The sequence below is a fragment of the Cupressus sempervirens genome, chromosome 10 (genome assembly GCF_028749045.1).
Source record: "Cupressus sempervirens isolate cs-2001-9-10 chromosome 10, ASM2874904v1, whole genome shotgun sequence".
NCBI lineage: Eukaryota > Viridiplantae > Streptophyta > Pinopsida > Cupressales > Cupressaceae > Cupressus > Cupressus sempervirens.
The window spans coordinates 296,966,790-296,984,060 of NC_143127.1; the positions used below are offsets into that span (position 1 = coordinate 296,966,790).

The window sequence follows — 17,271 nt, forward strand, 5'->3', positions numbered from 1 at the left end:
ATGTCACTTACAGTGTCATTGAATTTCATTTTTATTGTTTTTTATTATATCCTATTTTTAGAAATGGTTACTTACAGTGTCATCCTCAAATTCTATGCTATTGAGAAAACACTCTAAGGCTACAAGTTGATGTTTCTGAGTTCAAACAGCTCAATGGATTCAATCTACATCACAGACTCATGCAATTTTGTGTGTGTATTTTTAATGTCCATATCGACGCTCAGAATTTTCAGTCCCTGCACGTGTCATTATCTTCTTGACATAAATTATATTAAAAGGTTATTGATGATTTCTTTATGTTCTCAATTCCCAATGGCAGTCTTCTTTATTGTCATGAATAATGTTCGATGTTATAAGAGATTCAATCTTACATAGTGCTGACTGGAGTTTCTATTCACCGACTCCTTATCCCTGAACACTTACTGTATCCTTTGTAATGATTTTTAGAGCATATTGAGTTTTGTTACATGGTAATGTCCTCCCAAAAGTTTGAATTCAATCCAAGTCTGGAGTATTAATTCTTCTCTGTTCCATTTGATATTACCTTAATATGTTATCCCAAGGTTGGAAGAATATATTTTGATGTTGATTCTTCATTTCCCTTCCCTTCAATTACATCTGTAATGTTCACTTCATCACTGAGTTGGATTTTTGGTGGTCTATTCTTATTTAAACTATGCCTTCTTGTAAATTATCCTTTTCTCCAGTTCAATGATTGCTTTCCATTGAATGGTAATAATATATTGACTATCTATATCCTCTAAATTCTCTTTGTTACTGGATAAGCACGTTTGTCTTTGTTCCCTCTCTTGTTTGTAATTGTATTCGATTATTTATTACACAGTATTATATTTCTCAGTTTGCCTTTGTACTTTAGTTCGTACTGTTGTTGTGTGCTCTATGCACTTATACTTAAAACAATGAGGGAAAACACAACACTGGTGATATCCCCACCTTATGCATCTACACCACGTTGGCAACATGCTACAGAATTGGCCTCCCAACTTCTGTTCGACCTCTATGCAACCTGATTCCCGGGTCTGATATTTTTTTTCCTTCTTATTCCTTCTTTTGCTAATACTTAATGCCTATGGATCTGGTTTCATATTTTCCTCCTGCTGACCTGTACGTTGATTGTATGACACTGGAGAGGGTTGACACCATGTGAAGTTATTTGTTCTCTCACTGCCATAAGTTCTTCTGTCTCTTTTTTTTGTTTTCGTCTTTTCCTCTACATTACTCCCTAACCGTATATACACTCTCTGATTCTTATTCTCCATATATATATATATATATATATATATATATATATATATATATATATATATATATATATATATATATATATATATATATTTGAATAAATGGGATGATTGGTTATATTGTAAGGATACAACTGATCGAACACGGTTATATTATTATATCAATTATCTTTAATATATTATTGACATGATATTTTCAATGGTTTATATTTTACTATATATAATGGATATATTATTATATAAACTATATTCATCTTAATATTAAAAATATTAATTTGTGATAGATTATAATATTTTATTTTTATTACATTCATCATATTATTATATTAATAATAGATGATTCATTCAAAAAAAAAATTATATGTTACTAATTTCTTTATTATGTTTATTAATATAATAATAAATTATATTATAATTTATAATTGTTTATTCTATTATTAATTTATTTATCATTAAATCTTATAATATGGGGACATTACAGTATTATGCCATAATGGCATATCATGGTTCATTCCACTTTTATTTTGCTACACATTGTACATATTCTTTATTCCACATGAATAACAGTGCAAGAGAGAGTACACTGTTTTTCTAACCTGGAGGACATTTTTAATTACCCTTTAATTTCTGTTATGCACAAGTACTAAGTAGTATGCCTGCAATCCGCTAAACATGTCAATCATATTCAAGTGCAGTGCATGAAATAATGGTACTAATTTCTAGAAACAAGTTTGTAGAAACGTTGCTAAAAACTTCTCACTTAGTTTTTTTAAGAAGCTTGTATCATACATAATTCTTATTTTTTCTAAGTACTCAAGAGTCAAGATAATGAAAAGTACTTTGGCGCATAAATCACAGGCATAGACAGAGAAAAAACCCTGTAGAAACCCATTGTGGGAAATCTGTAGAAGGTCTTGCATTCTCTTGCTGCTATCTCCTTGCATATTTGCAATCTTACTGCCTTATCATGTTCTTCAAGGACACCAAGAGCATATCAGTAATTCATAAATCATCAAAATATGATTAATTTACAAGCTTATGAATAATCTATTTGTTTCTGATTAATTTTCTTGAAAATCTGGTTTGTAAATTATTTGTGACACAATTTATTATGTTTTTAAAGCAGATAAATAAGAGGAGTCTGTCAGCTATATCTGCTAAATCTTCTCAGCATTTAATCATTATTGCAAGTCTGTACAAACCTTTAAAATCTATAGTATTGAAATTAAAATCTTACAGGTTTCTATTATGCAAATTGCTACGGGGAAAAAAGTATACGTCATTGATTTAATTAAATTACATGTTGAGAAGCTGGATGAGTTGGACAACTGCCTTAAATACGTTTTTGGTTCCTCTAACATTTTGAAGTTAGGTATGAAAATTATCCCTGTTTTTGTATTTGCTTTACTTTATTGTGTTCACTTGATTAGTTGCTGGAAGAGTCTGTGCTTCATTCATACATGAGACATAAATACTTAGTCCACGTTCATTTTTGCATTGCTATTTTAAACTATTGAAGGTTATGCTCTGCATAATGATCTGGGGAAGCTTTTGCATTCATACAACGATATGGCGTGTTTTCATTATTGTGAACCTATTTTGGACCTGCAAGCAGTTGGTGGCCATTGTAAGGGAGGCCTCTCTGGCCTTGCTAAGGTAATGTTTTTCATAATTTAAATTACGTTTCCTCCATTTTATCAGAAGTCATATTTTTAATTTGCCAATTGTGGTGACACAGGCATTTCTAAATTGTAGTTTGCAGTGGCATACTGGATATCCGTGTTTAGCATAACAAAGTACACAGACTTTAGAGTTTTTTTTCTGTTTTGATAGGTTAATCAAGGGATGCAATGCTGAAGTGAAACAAACAAAATGCTTTAATTTTCATCAAGAGTAACAGGTGTGAAATTTATTCTATTGGAGTTCCTGGTTATAAAATTGCCATCATACTATCCGTACAAGTTTATGAAATAAGTCTTGCAGTTCCTCTCTAGCTCTTTTCCTACATATAACTCATATTGGTCCTACAACAGTCTAGAACAAACAACATCCAGCAAAATTTCCATATATAGACAACTGGCATCCAGGTCAATCGTAATTATTAAACTATGTTAATGATGGTTAGATACTTCAACTACTCCCCAAATACCAGTTGCCTCTACTTCCAATGCCTGTGTTCAAAATTTAAATCATCAGCTTGACTTGCCTTCGTAATGGAGTTGCTAACACCATGTAGAGCTGAACCGAACCTATTTGCCTACATTCTGATCAAAACATCAATTCACAACGTGAGTCAATGCAGAGAATGGGAGATACACATCAGAATTTATGCCTCTTGAAATCTCAAATTCAGGAAAGGGGAGAATACATAAGACAAGGCCAATTCTTCTTTATATAGTACCTCCCTCAAATCTCTCACACATTAAAACTCAAGCAGTGTTACTTAGTGCAATACATGTTGGAAAATGTTGTTGTTGATGATGTCAAAGGTGCTCAGAGTACCAGGATAGGAGGATAGACTGTGCCAATGTTATGGCATCATTTTTGCGACTTGATTGGACAAATAATGAGGCAAATAAGATATCAAATTGCACAAATAATTATTTTTATAGGTTGACCCATGTTTTGAAAAGTTTGAAGTAAAAGAAGATAAATAAGTTTTTTGCTAAGGGCTGACCCTTAGACTCTTGATGCCCGTCCCAAAATGATTTAAAAATTGCAATTTTATTTGTTTATGGCTGACCCTGGTGAAAATGCATTTAAATATTATTCCAAAGGGGTTCATGTTGATGGGTGTTATATGACAAACCAACACAGAATAAAATGCCAAAGAGACCATGAAATGTATTTGTGAACTCTACCAGATTTAGCTTTGTCATGAACTTCCATTGAGCTAGTACAATCTTCTGAGGCAGATGATAGATATTCAGATCATTACTAACAATTTCAACACTATCAATAGGTTCTATATCAAGGAGAATGCGACAATTGAAGTTAAATGTATCTTTAAATTCATGTTGACCATGCAAGGGACTTAAAGTCAGCAAATCACAAGTAGTATGTATTAGGCGAGTTTCATTGTAATGTCCCCTTCTCCGCGCTAGGCCTTTCCGGCACCTTGTTGGTCTATCTTTCCATCCAGATAGGCTAATGACATTGATCTAGAGGATGCCAGCCAGTCACAAGACTTTTGGTTTTTTGGGGGAAATATTAAAGTTGAGGATCTTTTCTATAGTTAAGTCACTTTATTTTATAAAGTGGATTTATAAAGTTACTTTATGATTTAAAGTCATTTTATAACAAAAGTAACTTAAGTGACTACAAGACGAAAGAGGTTTATTGATCCCACATTGTCTAGTTGTTTGTGCTCTCCCTCATATTGAGGTTAGAAAAGCAATAGGCCTTCTTGGAATTGGCACCATGAGAAAATACTATTATCCATAATGACATTGGTTTCTTAAATGTAATTGGTTGCTCTTGAGGACGAAACCCTTTGAGGCAGTTTGAGTAGTTGGACGTAGCCCCAACATCTCATTGGAGACTATATTCATAACCAAGTGCAGAGTTTTTATGATGATTCATTGTGGCTGTGGATCTACACCCAGAAGTAAGTGGTCTAACGAGCATACACCGGGGGGAGTTTTCTGATATTATCTAAAGGCCGCAAGATCAATCTTCAGGGTGTGGGGTAGAATTCATTACAGATAACAACACAGTAGGAAGGTTACATTGTCAACGTGGGCATCAAATAGAACAGTTCCGACTAGTAACGTGGAGGTTGGAGGTGTCGGGTATTCCATATCCTTATCGCAGAGAGAGGTAAAGGTGCTCGTCTATCACGTGGGACAACTCTTATATACTATGGGTACATTCTAGGTGTTGCGGGTCTAATTGGCAACAGTAGTAGCCGCGGGAGCATTTGTGGTCTCAACCATAGGACGTCAGGGGTATTGATTGATCGTTGCTGGTAAATAGGAACTCTATCCAAGCCATGGTCATGTAAATAGTCCTCCCATTCACGAAAACATCAGGCGCCATTATGTAATATCCCCTATGAGATTGAAATTTGATATTAAGATGGAATAATTGTTATTTTGGTTAGACATCAATGAAAACATTTCCCCATTTATAATAAATTACTAAATATTTCATCATGCAATATATTTATAATTCATAAATAACAAATAAATACTCCTAGTAAATGGATATATATGTTTATAAATAAATAATTATATACTATAGATTATCTAGTGAAAAGTAATTAATTTTCTAACATAGAGAGAAGTGTCTAAAGGTCATAACCCTTGTCAAAGGTTGTGACATTCAATTAGTCAAGTGGTATATAAGTCAAAAAGGTTACGGACATAGGGCATATATATGGTCTTACATATTCAACCTACCATTGCTAGCATACATCCTGTGTCAAGATTGATAAACCATCACATACATCTAATTGGGACATCACATAGATAGATAAGGATTGAATGAGAAGAAAAAATAGTGAACAAATTTCATAGTGCCAACTAAGCACATGTTGACGTTGACATGAGAAATAATGCGATTGATGGACTTGGTGCAATATAAATACCACCCACCAATCAAGAAAGAAAAGAGAGGCAAGGAGGACTAGGCGTACAGTCCGAGCATACAACGAAATATTCTGCGAATCCAAATAAGAAATCAGGTCATTCACCATTAGTCAGAGGTAATCCCAAGGAACAAAGTGTTAGATTGTGGCGACTGATCAGGGAAGTACTATACATACTCTATAATTCCTCGGCAGGGTTCGGGGTCGGGTTGGGCCCCGAGCGCGGGTTTGGAGGTGGTAGCCCTCGAGAAATTTTTTGGGGCTACTATATTGGCATTTTATGGCCGACATGTTGTAACTAATTTTAACCCTAAAGTGGCAAAAATACTTGTATAAAAGGGCTTAGGGTTAGGCATTGTTTCATTGTGGGTGATGCAAAAATTGCTTCTTGTGGTGGTATTGAGCTGTAAGAGATTATGGATTGTAATTAGGTTGTAATCATTGTTGTAATAATATTGGACTTGCTGTTTGGTGGACGTAGCCCAGGGATTGGGTGAACCACATTAAATCTTGGTGTCTTGTGTTCTCTTCAGTGCGATCTATTATTTTGTGTTATTGTTTATATTTGCATGTAATTGTTATTTCCGTCCGTGGTTTTATCCTAACAATTGGTATTAGAGCGAGGTTGTTTTTTCAGTTTTCCTTTGCAAGAAAGTCTCACGGTTGAGTGGGAGTCTCACAGTTAAGTGGGAATGATGGCAGACGAGGGTAAGCTGAGGGTTGACAAGTTTAATGGGCAAAACTTTCAGTTATTGAAGATGCAAATGGAGGACTATCTTTATTAGAAGGATTTATGGAAGCCGTTGGAAGGAAAAACTAGGAACCAGGGAACTATGACAAATGAGGACTAGGAGATTTTTGATAGAAAGGCACTTGGAAGCATTAGCTTATGCTTGGCACCATCAGTGACATTTAACACTACAAAAGCGAAGACGATGGAAGAGTTGATGGAAACCCTAGCGGAATTGTATGAAAAACCCTCCAGTTCAAATAAGGTATTTCTCATTAAGCGTTTATTTAATATGAAAATTGTAGAAGGTGGATCTGTTGTTGATCATTTAAATGAGTTTAATACTGTTACTAGTCAGTTATCTTCTGTGGGTGTTAATTTTGTTAATTTTGATGAAGAAATTAGGGCTCTCTTGATTTTGTGTTCTTTGACTAAAAGCTGGAATGACTTGGTAATGACTGTGAGTAATTTTGTTTCTGGATCTAATACCCTAAAATATGATGATGTGATTGGTGTTATTTTGAGTGAGGAAACTCGTAGGAAAATCTCAGGTGGATCTACATCAAGAAGTGCTTTGAACGCCCAAAGAAAAAGCAAAACGATTGAGAGGAAATAATTTTGAAAATTGTGGGAAATCAAGAAGAAAGTCAAAGGGGAAGAGGTCTCAATTCAGAGGACCCAACGTCTACTGGTACTCTGCGAAACTAGGGCATAAGAAGAAAGATTGCTAGACTCGAAAGAAAAATGAAGGAGAAAAACCAAAAGGGAACAAGGAGGCAAATTTGGTAAGTAACAAATCCAAAGAGGATGCTTTGCTTCTGTCTTTAGAAAGTATTGATGATTCATGGGTTTTAGATTCTAGTACTTCATTTTATGCTACACCTCATAGAGGTTATTCCATTTATTATGTCCAATGGGATTTTGGGCTTGTTTATTTGGGGGATAATGAACCTTGTCAGATTGTTGGAAAGGGAAAAATTAAGATTAAGTTGTAGAATGGGAATCATTGGCTACTACGTGAGGTAAGACATGTTCCAAGGCTGTGTAGGAATTTAATTTCAGCAGGGCAACTCGGTGATGAGGGTTGTGTAGTTACATTTAATGATAAAAATTGGAAGGTTTCAAAAGGTTCCCTTGTAGTAGCAAAAAATGTGAAAGTAGGCACCTTATATTTTTGTATAGGTCATATTGTTCCTTCTACTTTATTGTTTCAGAGAAAAATGAATGTTTAGGAATAGTTGCTGCAGTTGTGCAGGGAGAATAAATTGCAGGTGTAGATTCTAATACAATGATGTGGTGCAACAGACTTGGGCACATGAGTGAGAAAGGTACGGAAGTACTTCATTCAAAGCAAGTTTTACCAGGTCTGAAATGTGTTAATATGGATTTCTGTTAAAGTTGTATGTAAAACAAAAGAGAGTGAGTTTTGTGAAGACTAGGAAGGAAAATAAAAGTGAGAAATTAGAGCTTGTGCATATATATGTATGGGTAGCATCTCAGCTATTTTCCCTTGGTGGCTCTCATTATTATGTTACATTTATTGATGATGCAGGTAGAAAAGTATGGGGTTATTTCCTTAGACAAAAATCTAATGTATTTCAAACTTTTAAGAAATGGAAATGCTTGGTTGAAAATGAGACTGGTAAAATATTAAAATGTCTCAGATTTGATAATGGTGGTGAGTATTGCAGTCATGAATTTGAAAATTATTGCTCCACTAATGGTATTCATAGACAAAAAACTGTTCCAAGGACTCCATAGGAAAATGGAGTGGCTAAACGCATAAACATGACTATAATGGAGCATGCAAGGAGCATGGGGTTGCATGGAGGGTTGCCCTTACACATGTGGGCGGAGGTTGTCAATACTGTTGTATATTTGATTAATAGAGGTCCCTCTACTCCTTTGGGCTGTGGTATTCCAGAGGAAGCATGGACTGGTAAGAAGGTGAGTTATTCTTATCTCAAGACCTTCGGTTGTAAAACATTTGCTCATATGGATTCTCAAAATAAAACCAAGCTGGAACCTAAGTTGAAGAAATGTGTATTTGTTGGATATGACATTGATGAATTTGCTTATATGCTTTGAGATTTTGAAAATTGTAAAATTGTAATAAGCAGGGATGTCATATTCAATGAGAAGGTGTTGTACAAAGACTTGTTGCAGCAACATGAGAAGAAAGAAGATTATGTAGTGCTGGATGATACTCCAAAAGATGACGTTCTAGCAATTCCTCATGATGTGCAACAACCGCAACAACAAATACCACACACACCAGTGAATGTTAGATAGTCAACAAGGCTAAGTAAACCTCCAAAAAGATTTTCTCCTTTGATGAATTTGGTTATATGCTTTGGGATTTTGAAAATTGTAAAATTGTAAGAAGCAGGGATGTCATATTCAATGAGAAGGTGTTGTACAAAGGTCTGTTGCAGCAACATGAGAAGAAAGAAGATTATGTAGTGCTGGATGATACTCCAAAAGATGATGTTTCAACAATTCCTCATGATGTGCAACAATCGCAACAACAAATACCACACACACCAGTGAATGTTAGATGGTCAACAAGGCTAAGTAGACCTCCAAAAAGATTTTCTCCTTTGTACTCTATTTTATTTACTGATGTTGGTGAACCTGAATGTTATGATGAAGTTGTGTAGGTGGATACTAAGATTCAATGGGAGTCTGCAATGAAAGACAAAATTGACTCTGCTGAAAAATAAGGCTTGAGATTTATGCAAGTTGCTTGTAGGTAAAAGGGCTTTACAGAATAAATGGGTTTACAGGTTGTAAGAAGAGTATGGAGATAAGAAAAGGTTTAAAGCCAGGTTAGTGGTAAAAGGATTTGCACAGAAAAAAGACATTGATTTTGATGAGATTTTCTCTCCTATTAAAATGATTTCTATTTGTATTGTTTTAAGTATTGTGGCTACTAAAGATTTGCATTTGGAGCAGCTTGATGTTACAACAAACTTCCTTCATGGTGATTTAGATGAAGAGATATATATGGCTCAGCCAAAGGGATTTGAGGTCAAAGGTAAGGAGAACTTAGTATGCAGATTGAAGAAAAGTTTATATGGCTTGAAGCAAGCACTTCGGCAATGGTATTTGAAATTTGACAGTTTTATGCATGAGCATGGATATAGTAGGTGTCATTTAGATCATTGTGTTTACTTTAAGAGGTTGGATGATGACAACTACATTATTTTATGTTTATGTGTTGATGAAATGCTTGTAGCTAAGTTTAACATGGATCACATTAAGGGGTTGAAACGCCAGTTAGCACATGCATTTGCTATGAAGAATTTGGGGGCAACAAAACAAATGCTTGGTATAAAGATTTGCAGAGATAGAAAAACAGGAAATTGACATTATCTTAGGCTGATTATATTGCAAAGGTGTTGCAACGTTTCTTTATGGAGAATGCTAAAGCTGTCAGTACACCTTTACCTGATCATTTAAAGTTGACTAAGGAGATGTGTCCAAAGACACAAAAAGAGGAGGACAAGATGTCCAAGGTACCTTATGCTTCAGCTGTAGGAAGCTTGATGCATGCTATGGTATGTACTAGGCCAGATATTGCAAATGTAGTGGGAGTCGTAAGCAGGTATATGAGTCATCCAGGAATTGAGCATTGGAATGCAGTAAAATGAATTCTTAGATATCTGAGAGGAACATCCAACAAGTGTTTACACTTGGGGGGCTCTACTACTGATTTACAGGGATATGTTGACTTAGATTTGGCAGGGGATATTGATACTAGGTGGAGTACTACAGGTTATGTATTTATTATTGGTGGGGTAGCCGTGAGATGGGTTTCTAGGTTATAGAAGGTTAATGCTTTATCCACTATAGAGGCAGAGTATGTTGCTGCTACAGAGGCAGCCAAGGAGATGATATGGCTTTAGTTCTTCTTGGAAGAATTGGGACACCCTCAGAGGGATACTTATTTGTTTATAGATGGCCAGAGTGCCATTAATCTTGTGAAGAATTTTGCTCTGCATTCAAAGACAAAACACATACAGTTGTAGTAGCATTTCATTCGGTCAGTTTTGGATAATGGACAGTTAAAGCTGGACAAGATACATACAGATGACAATTCAGTGGATATGTTTACCAAGGTAGTAACAAGGGAGAAGCTAAACTCCTCTTCAGCTTTGGTTTGTCTTCTTGACTAAACATGAATAAAAGAACAATAGAGGCCAGGGTGATTTGATCCAGTGGGAGCCTCATGGAATAGTGGCATAGCTACAGGATTAGTCTCCAAGTGGGAGATTGTTGTTTAGTGTGGAGTGTGATCAGTCCCCAAGTGGGAGATTGTTAGATTGTGGTGACTGATTAGGGAAGTACTGTACATACTCCATAATTCCTCGACGGGGTTCGGGGCCGGGCCGGGCATTTTACGACCGACATGTTGTAACTAATTTAAACTCTAAAGCGAAAAAAATACTTGTATAAAAGGGCTTAGGGTTGGGGATTGTTTCATTGTGGGTGATGCGAAAATTGCTTCTTGTGGCAGTATTGAGCTGTAAGGGACTATGGATTGTCATTAGGTTGTAATCATTGGATTGTAATAATATTGGATTTGTTTGGTGGACGTAGCCCAGGGATTGGGTGAACCACGTTAAATCTTGGTGTCTTGTGTTCTCTTTAGTGTGATCTATTATTTTTTGTTATTGTTTATATTTGCATATAATTGTTATTTCTGTCCGTGGTTTTATCCTAACACAAAGGTTGGGCCAGTCACATCCAATAAGATCGATAAGAGTACGGGAGCGCAGTTAACGGAGTCCGAGCCCACCGATGGAACCCATCTGTGCCTATTAAGGGCACCCTCTACATATTACATGAAGTACAGATCATCAACAACATTCAAGGGAAATAGAAGTCATTGAAAGTGGTAAAAGACATCGAGCCAAATATAGAAAAGGGCCCGACCACCAAAGATGGTGTAGTACAATCTGCACAAGGTAAGCAATATTGTTTATTAGCATCCTTTTATGTATGGTAATAGTTGTAAACACATATAATATATGCAAGTGTGTAATTCTGAATAATACCTATTATTTATTTGATTAAAGGATAAGAAATAATTTAATATGTAATGATATTTAGTAAAGGATCATAAATAGAAATAATTAATATGTAATGATATTAATAACTGGATTATAAATTAATTCACATTAGTGATAGCTTGTTAATGTAAATTAAGAAGTGTCACATAAAGAAAGGATTATAATTTTGTATATTTGTATCAGAGGTGGGTGAACTCCCACTTGGCAAATATGATGAAGTAAATGGCAATCTATTGATGTTAGTATCAGAGATAGGTATAGCTACCTGTTTGGTTGACACAATAGAGATGGTTATATTGGTTGGTATCAGAGATAGGTATTATAATACCTATTTGGCCAACTTATTAAGGTGAGATATACGTGTTGGTATCAGAGATAGGTATTATACCTATTTGGCCAAACACTATCTAATGGATACAACATCTATAATGTTGGTATGTGAGAATTATCTCCATCTGACCAACATGCTTGAGGAAGTGTAATGGAAGGAATATTCTAATGGTGTCAACATATGCATAAGTGAACCTTAAACGGTGCACTCTAAGAAAGACGGTTGAATAACTAGAGGTTAGGTAACCCGATCTAGAGATGTCTTTAAGGTTGGGTTAGGATAGAAGGTAGAATAGTAAGATATATTTTATTATTCTGACATTTTTTTTGCAGGTATTAATTTCCTAGTTAGTTGGGACATTACCCATTGCTATATTACCTTGCATTTTGTTTATATAAAACATCAAGACTATTGTTGAGACCATGAATATGTATGTATGGCATTTCTGAATATTTGTTATCACAAGCCATTATGGGATGAAAACTTGGAGGAGTTGGATATTTGGTTGAATGCATTTTGGAGTATACTGTAATTTCTAAGTTCCATTTTGAGTATTCACATTAATATATCGTTGTCTCTGCCATATTGCGGAAGAGTTAAAATGTTGGGATAGAACCATCTCCTTACCGTATATTAAGTTTGATTATTTCATGCTATTGCTTTCCGGGTTTGGTTTATTATAGTGGTATCAAAGCCACAAGATTTTCCAACCTCGTGGGTAAACGTTGGAATTTCAAGCTGGATAAAATAGAAAAATGTTTGACTAGGCATGAATAGAGAGCCCTATAATTTTAGACACATCCATCTTGAACAGATAGGATCTTCAGACCAGATTGATATTGAGGACAATTATACAGTTGATGAGGAGCCAATCCTTGAGCCGAGCATATAGGTTGAACAGGCTAAACAGTTACAGATCATTCAAATGGCTCAAGAGGTTGATGATCAGGAATGAGAAGTGAGGGAAACCTTGTGCACTACTAGAGATGGACAGAATAACATTGCTAATGCACTTCAACAACTTACAAGTACTATGCAGTAGCTAGCCCCGATACCCAGGAAAGCACCGAGTCATCACAATGGAGGTGGTAGTGTGGCAAGATCACCTTGGGCTAGTAGGGCCCCCACACAAAACACCGACAGACCCTTGATACCCATTTTCACTGAGAATAATGCCGAGGAAGAGGTAGCCCAACCTACAACAACAAGCTTACTTCCAGATAATGTTATGTCTATGTACGATGAGTGGGATCTGTTCCCTGAACCGGTTAAGTAGACTCTGACCTTTATTCAATACATGGATCAAAAAAGGGAGTCAGAGAGAATACAATAGGACAGATGGCCTAGGGTACATAATAGGGACTTGAAGCACGCCATAAACAAGTTATCCCTCCTCATTTTTGATGGCAGCAGTAAGACGTCTGCTAGAGCTTGCATTCACAAGCTAGACACCTACCTGACACTTAAACCCATGTTGGAAACAGAAGCTATTAAGTTTGCCACAATGCATTTGGAGGGAGAAGCATATGATTGGTGGCATCATGGAAGGACATTGAGGTCTACTACAAGGATTTAGCATAGTTGCGATAGGGTGAATCTTTAGATGACTTCATTGATTAGTTTCAGTGGATCTTTGTTATGGTTCTGGATATGTCAAAAAAGCGTAAGGTAATGTTCACAGAGGGTTTACAAAACAGATTTAGGGGTTTGGTCTAGGTCCTTAAACCATACACCTTGGATGATGCTATTAATGTTGCACATGATCTGGACTCACCTTCTATACTATAGCCACCCAAGAAACCTTATAAGGGGTCCACTTCGATCTAGAAAAACAAGAATTAGAGTAAGACTTCCTCTCCAAGGTTGGACTTTGAGACACATAATGAGTTGAGGAGGAAGAAGCTATGCTTCACTTGTAGGGAGCCATGGACACCAGATCACATACCCTCGTACATATTTTATTTTATTCATTATTTATTAGGAATTCTTGTTGTTTTAATTTTCTACTCTTGCATGTCCTAGCCTGGTGGGACCCATGCTCTTACTTAGGGTGGGGGGGGGGGGGGGGGGGAATATTCTATATTCAAAAATTTCAAATTAGCATGTAAACATTGAGTTTCTTGTCTTTATGAGATGATTGTCGTCATGTGCTTGTTGGTCTGTCCTTCCGTAATTGCATCATAATATTTGTAAGGAAATTAAAGATATTAAAAGATGAAGTTTATTTTCTAATGATATGTTAGCGACGTGTTTTGGGTGGCAGGCCTCGACATGAGCGAACTATTATGAGATTTGATTCAAGTGAAAATATCATTAGATTTTGTGCACTAAACTCTTTTAATTCCATGAAGCAAGTAGCATTTGGTACACCACCTCTTTTGTTTGCAACGTTTTGTGTCGTAACACTTTGAATTCTGTTGATTTACCATTGTTGTGCTCTGTGAAAATACCAAGTTTTTGCAAAAATTTAAATTTTCTGTTCATAACAATGGGTGGAGACCTTTAGAGACATGAGCCGATGGAACCCATGGTTTTGTTGGGCGATGCGTCTAGTTATGAAATGTTTAGAAGGAAAGGGTGGTTGGACTACTGCTTGAGTCTTAAGGGGTTAGATGAAGAAGTTGCTTTGCAATTTCTAAGCAAGTTGAAGGATGAATTTACAGTGGTCTAAGGCTTAAAAATTGAATTTACAGAGGATATTGTGGCTGAAGTAACTGGTTTTCCATAGGAAGGTGAAAAGTGGGAGAAGGATCTCGACTTGCGTTCGGCTAGGGCTCAGTTCACTTTGCATGATGACCCTCCGCTAGATGTAGATAAGAAGCAAGACACTTCCAGAGTATCCTTGCCCTTGGAATTCATTCAACTAGCTGCATTCATCATCCAATATTTCACTTGTGAAGGGCGCTACAAGTATTTGCATGGCCTACATTTCAAAATTTTGAGTCATCTTTGACACGACAATAGACTAGTAAATCTTCCCAACTTCCTGTTCAATTTTGTGAAAAAGCAAGCTTCCTTAGTTTAGTTAGGAAAAGACCAATCTATTTTGCATCATTGTTTGATAAAGTTAATTGTAGAGAGAGAATTAAATAGACAATTAATTGGGACATGGGAAAAATTTCTGCAAATGAATGAGGTAGAATCTAGGATGGTCAGCCCTAGAGGCCAGGGTGTTGGGTGTAGGGAATGAACATCCATTGGATTTCAAAATGTCATCCAAAGGACAGAAAATGTTCTTGAAGTTTCTCCTTCCAATTCTAGACCATCCAGGAAAAGAATTTGCAAAATTGGTGCCTCCACTTCTAAAAGGAAGAGAAGTAAAAATAAGGAAAGCGCTAATGTCCCTAAAACTCCACTGTCCGTAAAGACCAGGTCCACCACTAGGAGAGACAAGGGTAAAATTGTGGAAACAAAAGAGGGAATATCAGAGCAACAACCTGGTAGTGATAATGATAATGTTGATGAAACCTTACATTCGCATGGGGAAGAAACTTCAGAGAAACATCCTAGAGCAGCTACAAAGGAAATGACCACTAGTAGGAGGAAACAAAAGAGTCCTCCATGCTCGCCCACACCCCCTAGAAGAAGTGCAAGGCTTTTTGAAAGTAACAGGAATGCTGAGGCTTCTGTTCCAATTGTAAACCTGGAATCCTCTGAATTTGTGGAGAGGTCCTCTTCGGAGGGAGTGTTTCAACAAAATGTAGTTAGTGATACTGAATTCAACAACCAGAATCCACAAACAGAAGTTAACCCTAGTGTTAACTATATACTTATTGATAGTGATGAGGATTTTGAGGAGTCTGAAGGGTTTGAAGAAAATTCTGTTATGTAGGACATTCATAGGGATTCAGAAGACTCTCCTTCTGAAGAATACCCAGAATTTGGAAAAGATATTGTTGAGGAAGTGTTAGAAAAACTTAATTAGGATGGATTAGAGACGTTGGCTAAGGCAACAACTGAGTCTAGTGAGGAGGGAAATGCAGTGACAACCCTTGCTCTATGGAAGGGAGAATCCTCCACACCACAAAGCACAGTAAAAACTCCTCACTTGGCACCTAATTGGGTAGATATTCTCAGTCATGAACCCTTGCCACCTCTTGATTTATCTACACCCCTGGCTGCAGGGATAAATTTATATCAACAATTGTTGTGGGAAAGGGCATAGTGGAAATTAGAAAAAGAAAAACTGAAATGTGTCATTGATGAGCGACTCCATCAACTAGAGCATAAATCAGATCAATTGAGGTTTTGAAGAGACAGATTGATCAAATCACAGGGTTGATTCTCGAGCTTATAGCATGCAGATCACCGTCTCTGGTGTACGCATTATTCCTTAAGCAACAACTTGTTAATTTTAAACTGACAAGAATTGTAGGACTCAGTCCCTCTATTTCAACCCCGCATGAATTCTATGATGCATTCCAGTCTGTTCCAATGACCCTGAAAAATTTGTTGTGTGAACTATACCTGCATAACCTGGCAGTGAGATGATACAGAATGGAACTCACTCCTCTATGTAGGAGACGTGCAATTAAGGGCAGTTATGTCCTGGATGCAGAACGAAATAAGCAGGGAGCATCAAGCTGCACCATACAGAGATAATGAGATGACAACTCCCTTGCTTATGAGGCCTAAAGTTCAACATTCCAAGCAGACATTTCTAGACTGGCTTTCAATTACAGTAAACCCAAGCGGAGCTAACAATGTGTACCTAGTAAGAGAGCAAGCTTTTTACAGATCAGGATCAGCATTCATCTCATGATATTGCAGCAGCAATCAGTGCCTCAAGACAAAGATGGATACAGATGTCACATGATCTGAAGACAAGGGAACCTCACTTTGTAAAAACCCTGATTGGTTAGAGCTCGGCAAACTCAAATTTTTTGATGATTTAATTGTTTGACATTTCGTCAAACACTTTGCAGGTGATCAGGATAATACTAAAATAAATCAGAATCAACTCTATTGCTTGTTTGATGGATTGCAAATGAATATATCCTTCTCTGTGTTTAGCACTTTGAATTTTAGATAATAATGATAACGGATAATTATGTAATGCAAAGAATTTATTGTAAGAAATAACTAACTCTTTTTAACTCTCTGATTTCCTTGCACTAATGTCAAATCTATAGCTGTGATTACATAAATTAAACACCAATAGGATTTGGAACCTGGATGATAATGCACTGATGGCGCAGCTAAACTTCTAGCTTCTGACATGGCACCAAGCGATCCTGTCCAGCACTCACATTAGGAAGTTTTTAATGCAACTACTGCCTCATAAA

General features: G+C 36.3%; 1 protein-coding gene across 4 annotated transcripts in view; it reads left to right on the forward strand.

Moving 5' to 3' along the window:
• The window catches only part of LOC149533815 (uncharacterized), a 199,487-nt gene that overhangs the window by 158,804 nt on the left and 23,412 nt on the right, over positions 1 to 17,271 (forward strand). For 3 of the 4 annotated variants that reach the window (XR_016356781.1, XM_089803635.1, XM_089803633.1), the window contains exons 6-7: positions 2,502 to 2,634; positions 2,782 to 2,918. The exons of the other annotated variant lie outside the window; for it this stretch is intronic. Coding sequence is in view for 2 of the 3 variants with exons in the window: in XM_089803635.1 (XP_089659761.1) it covers positions 2,502 to 2,634; positions 2,782 to 2,918 (270 nt within the window). In the remaining variant the exon portion in view is untranslated. The remainder of the gene's footprint in view (positions 1 to 2,501; positions 2,635 to 2,781; positions 2,919 to 17,271) is intronic. 4 annotated transcript variants of the gene reach the window in all.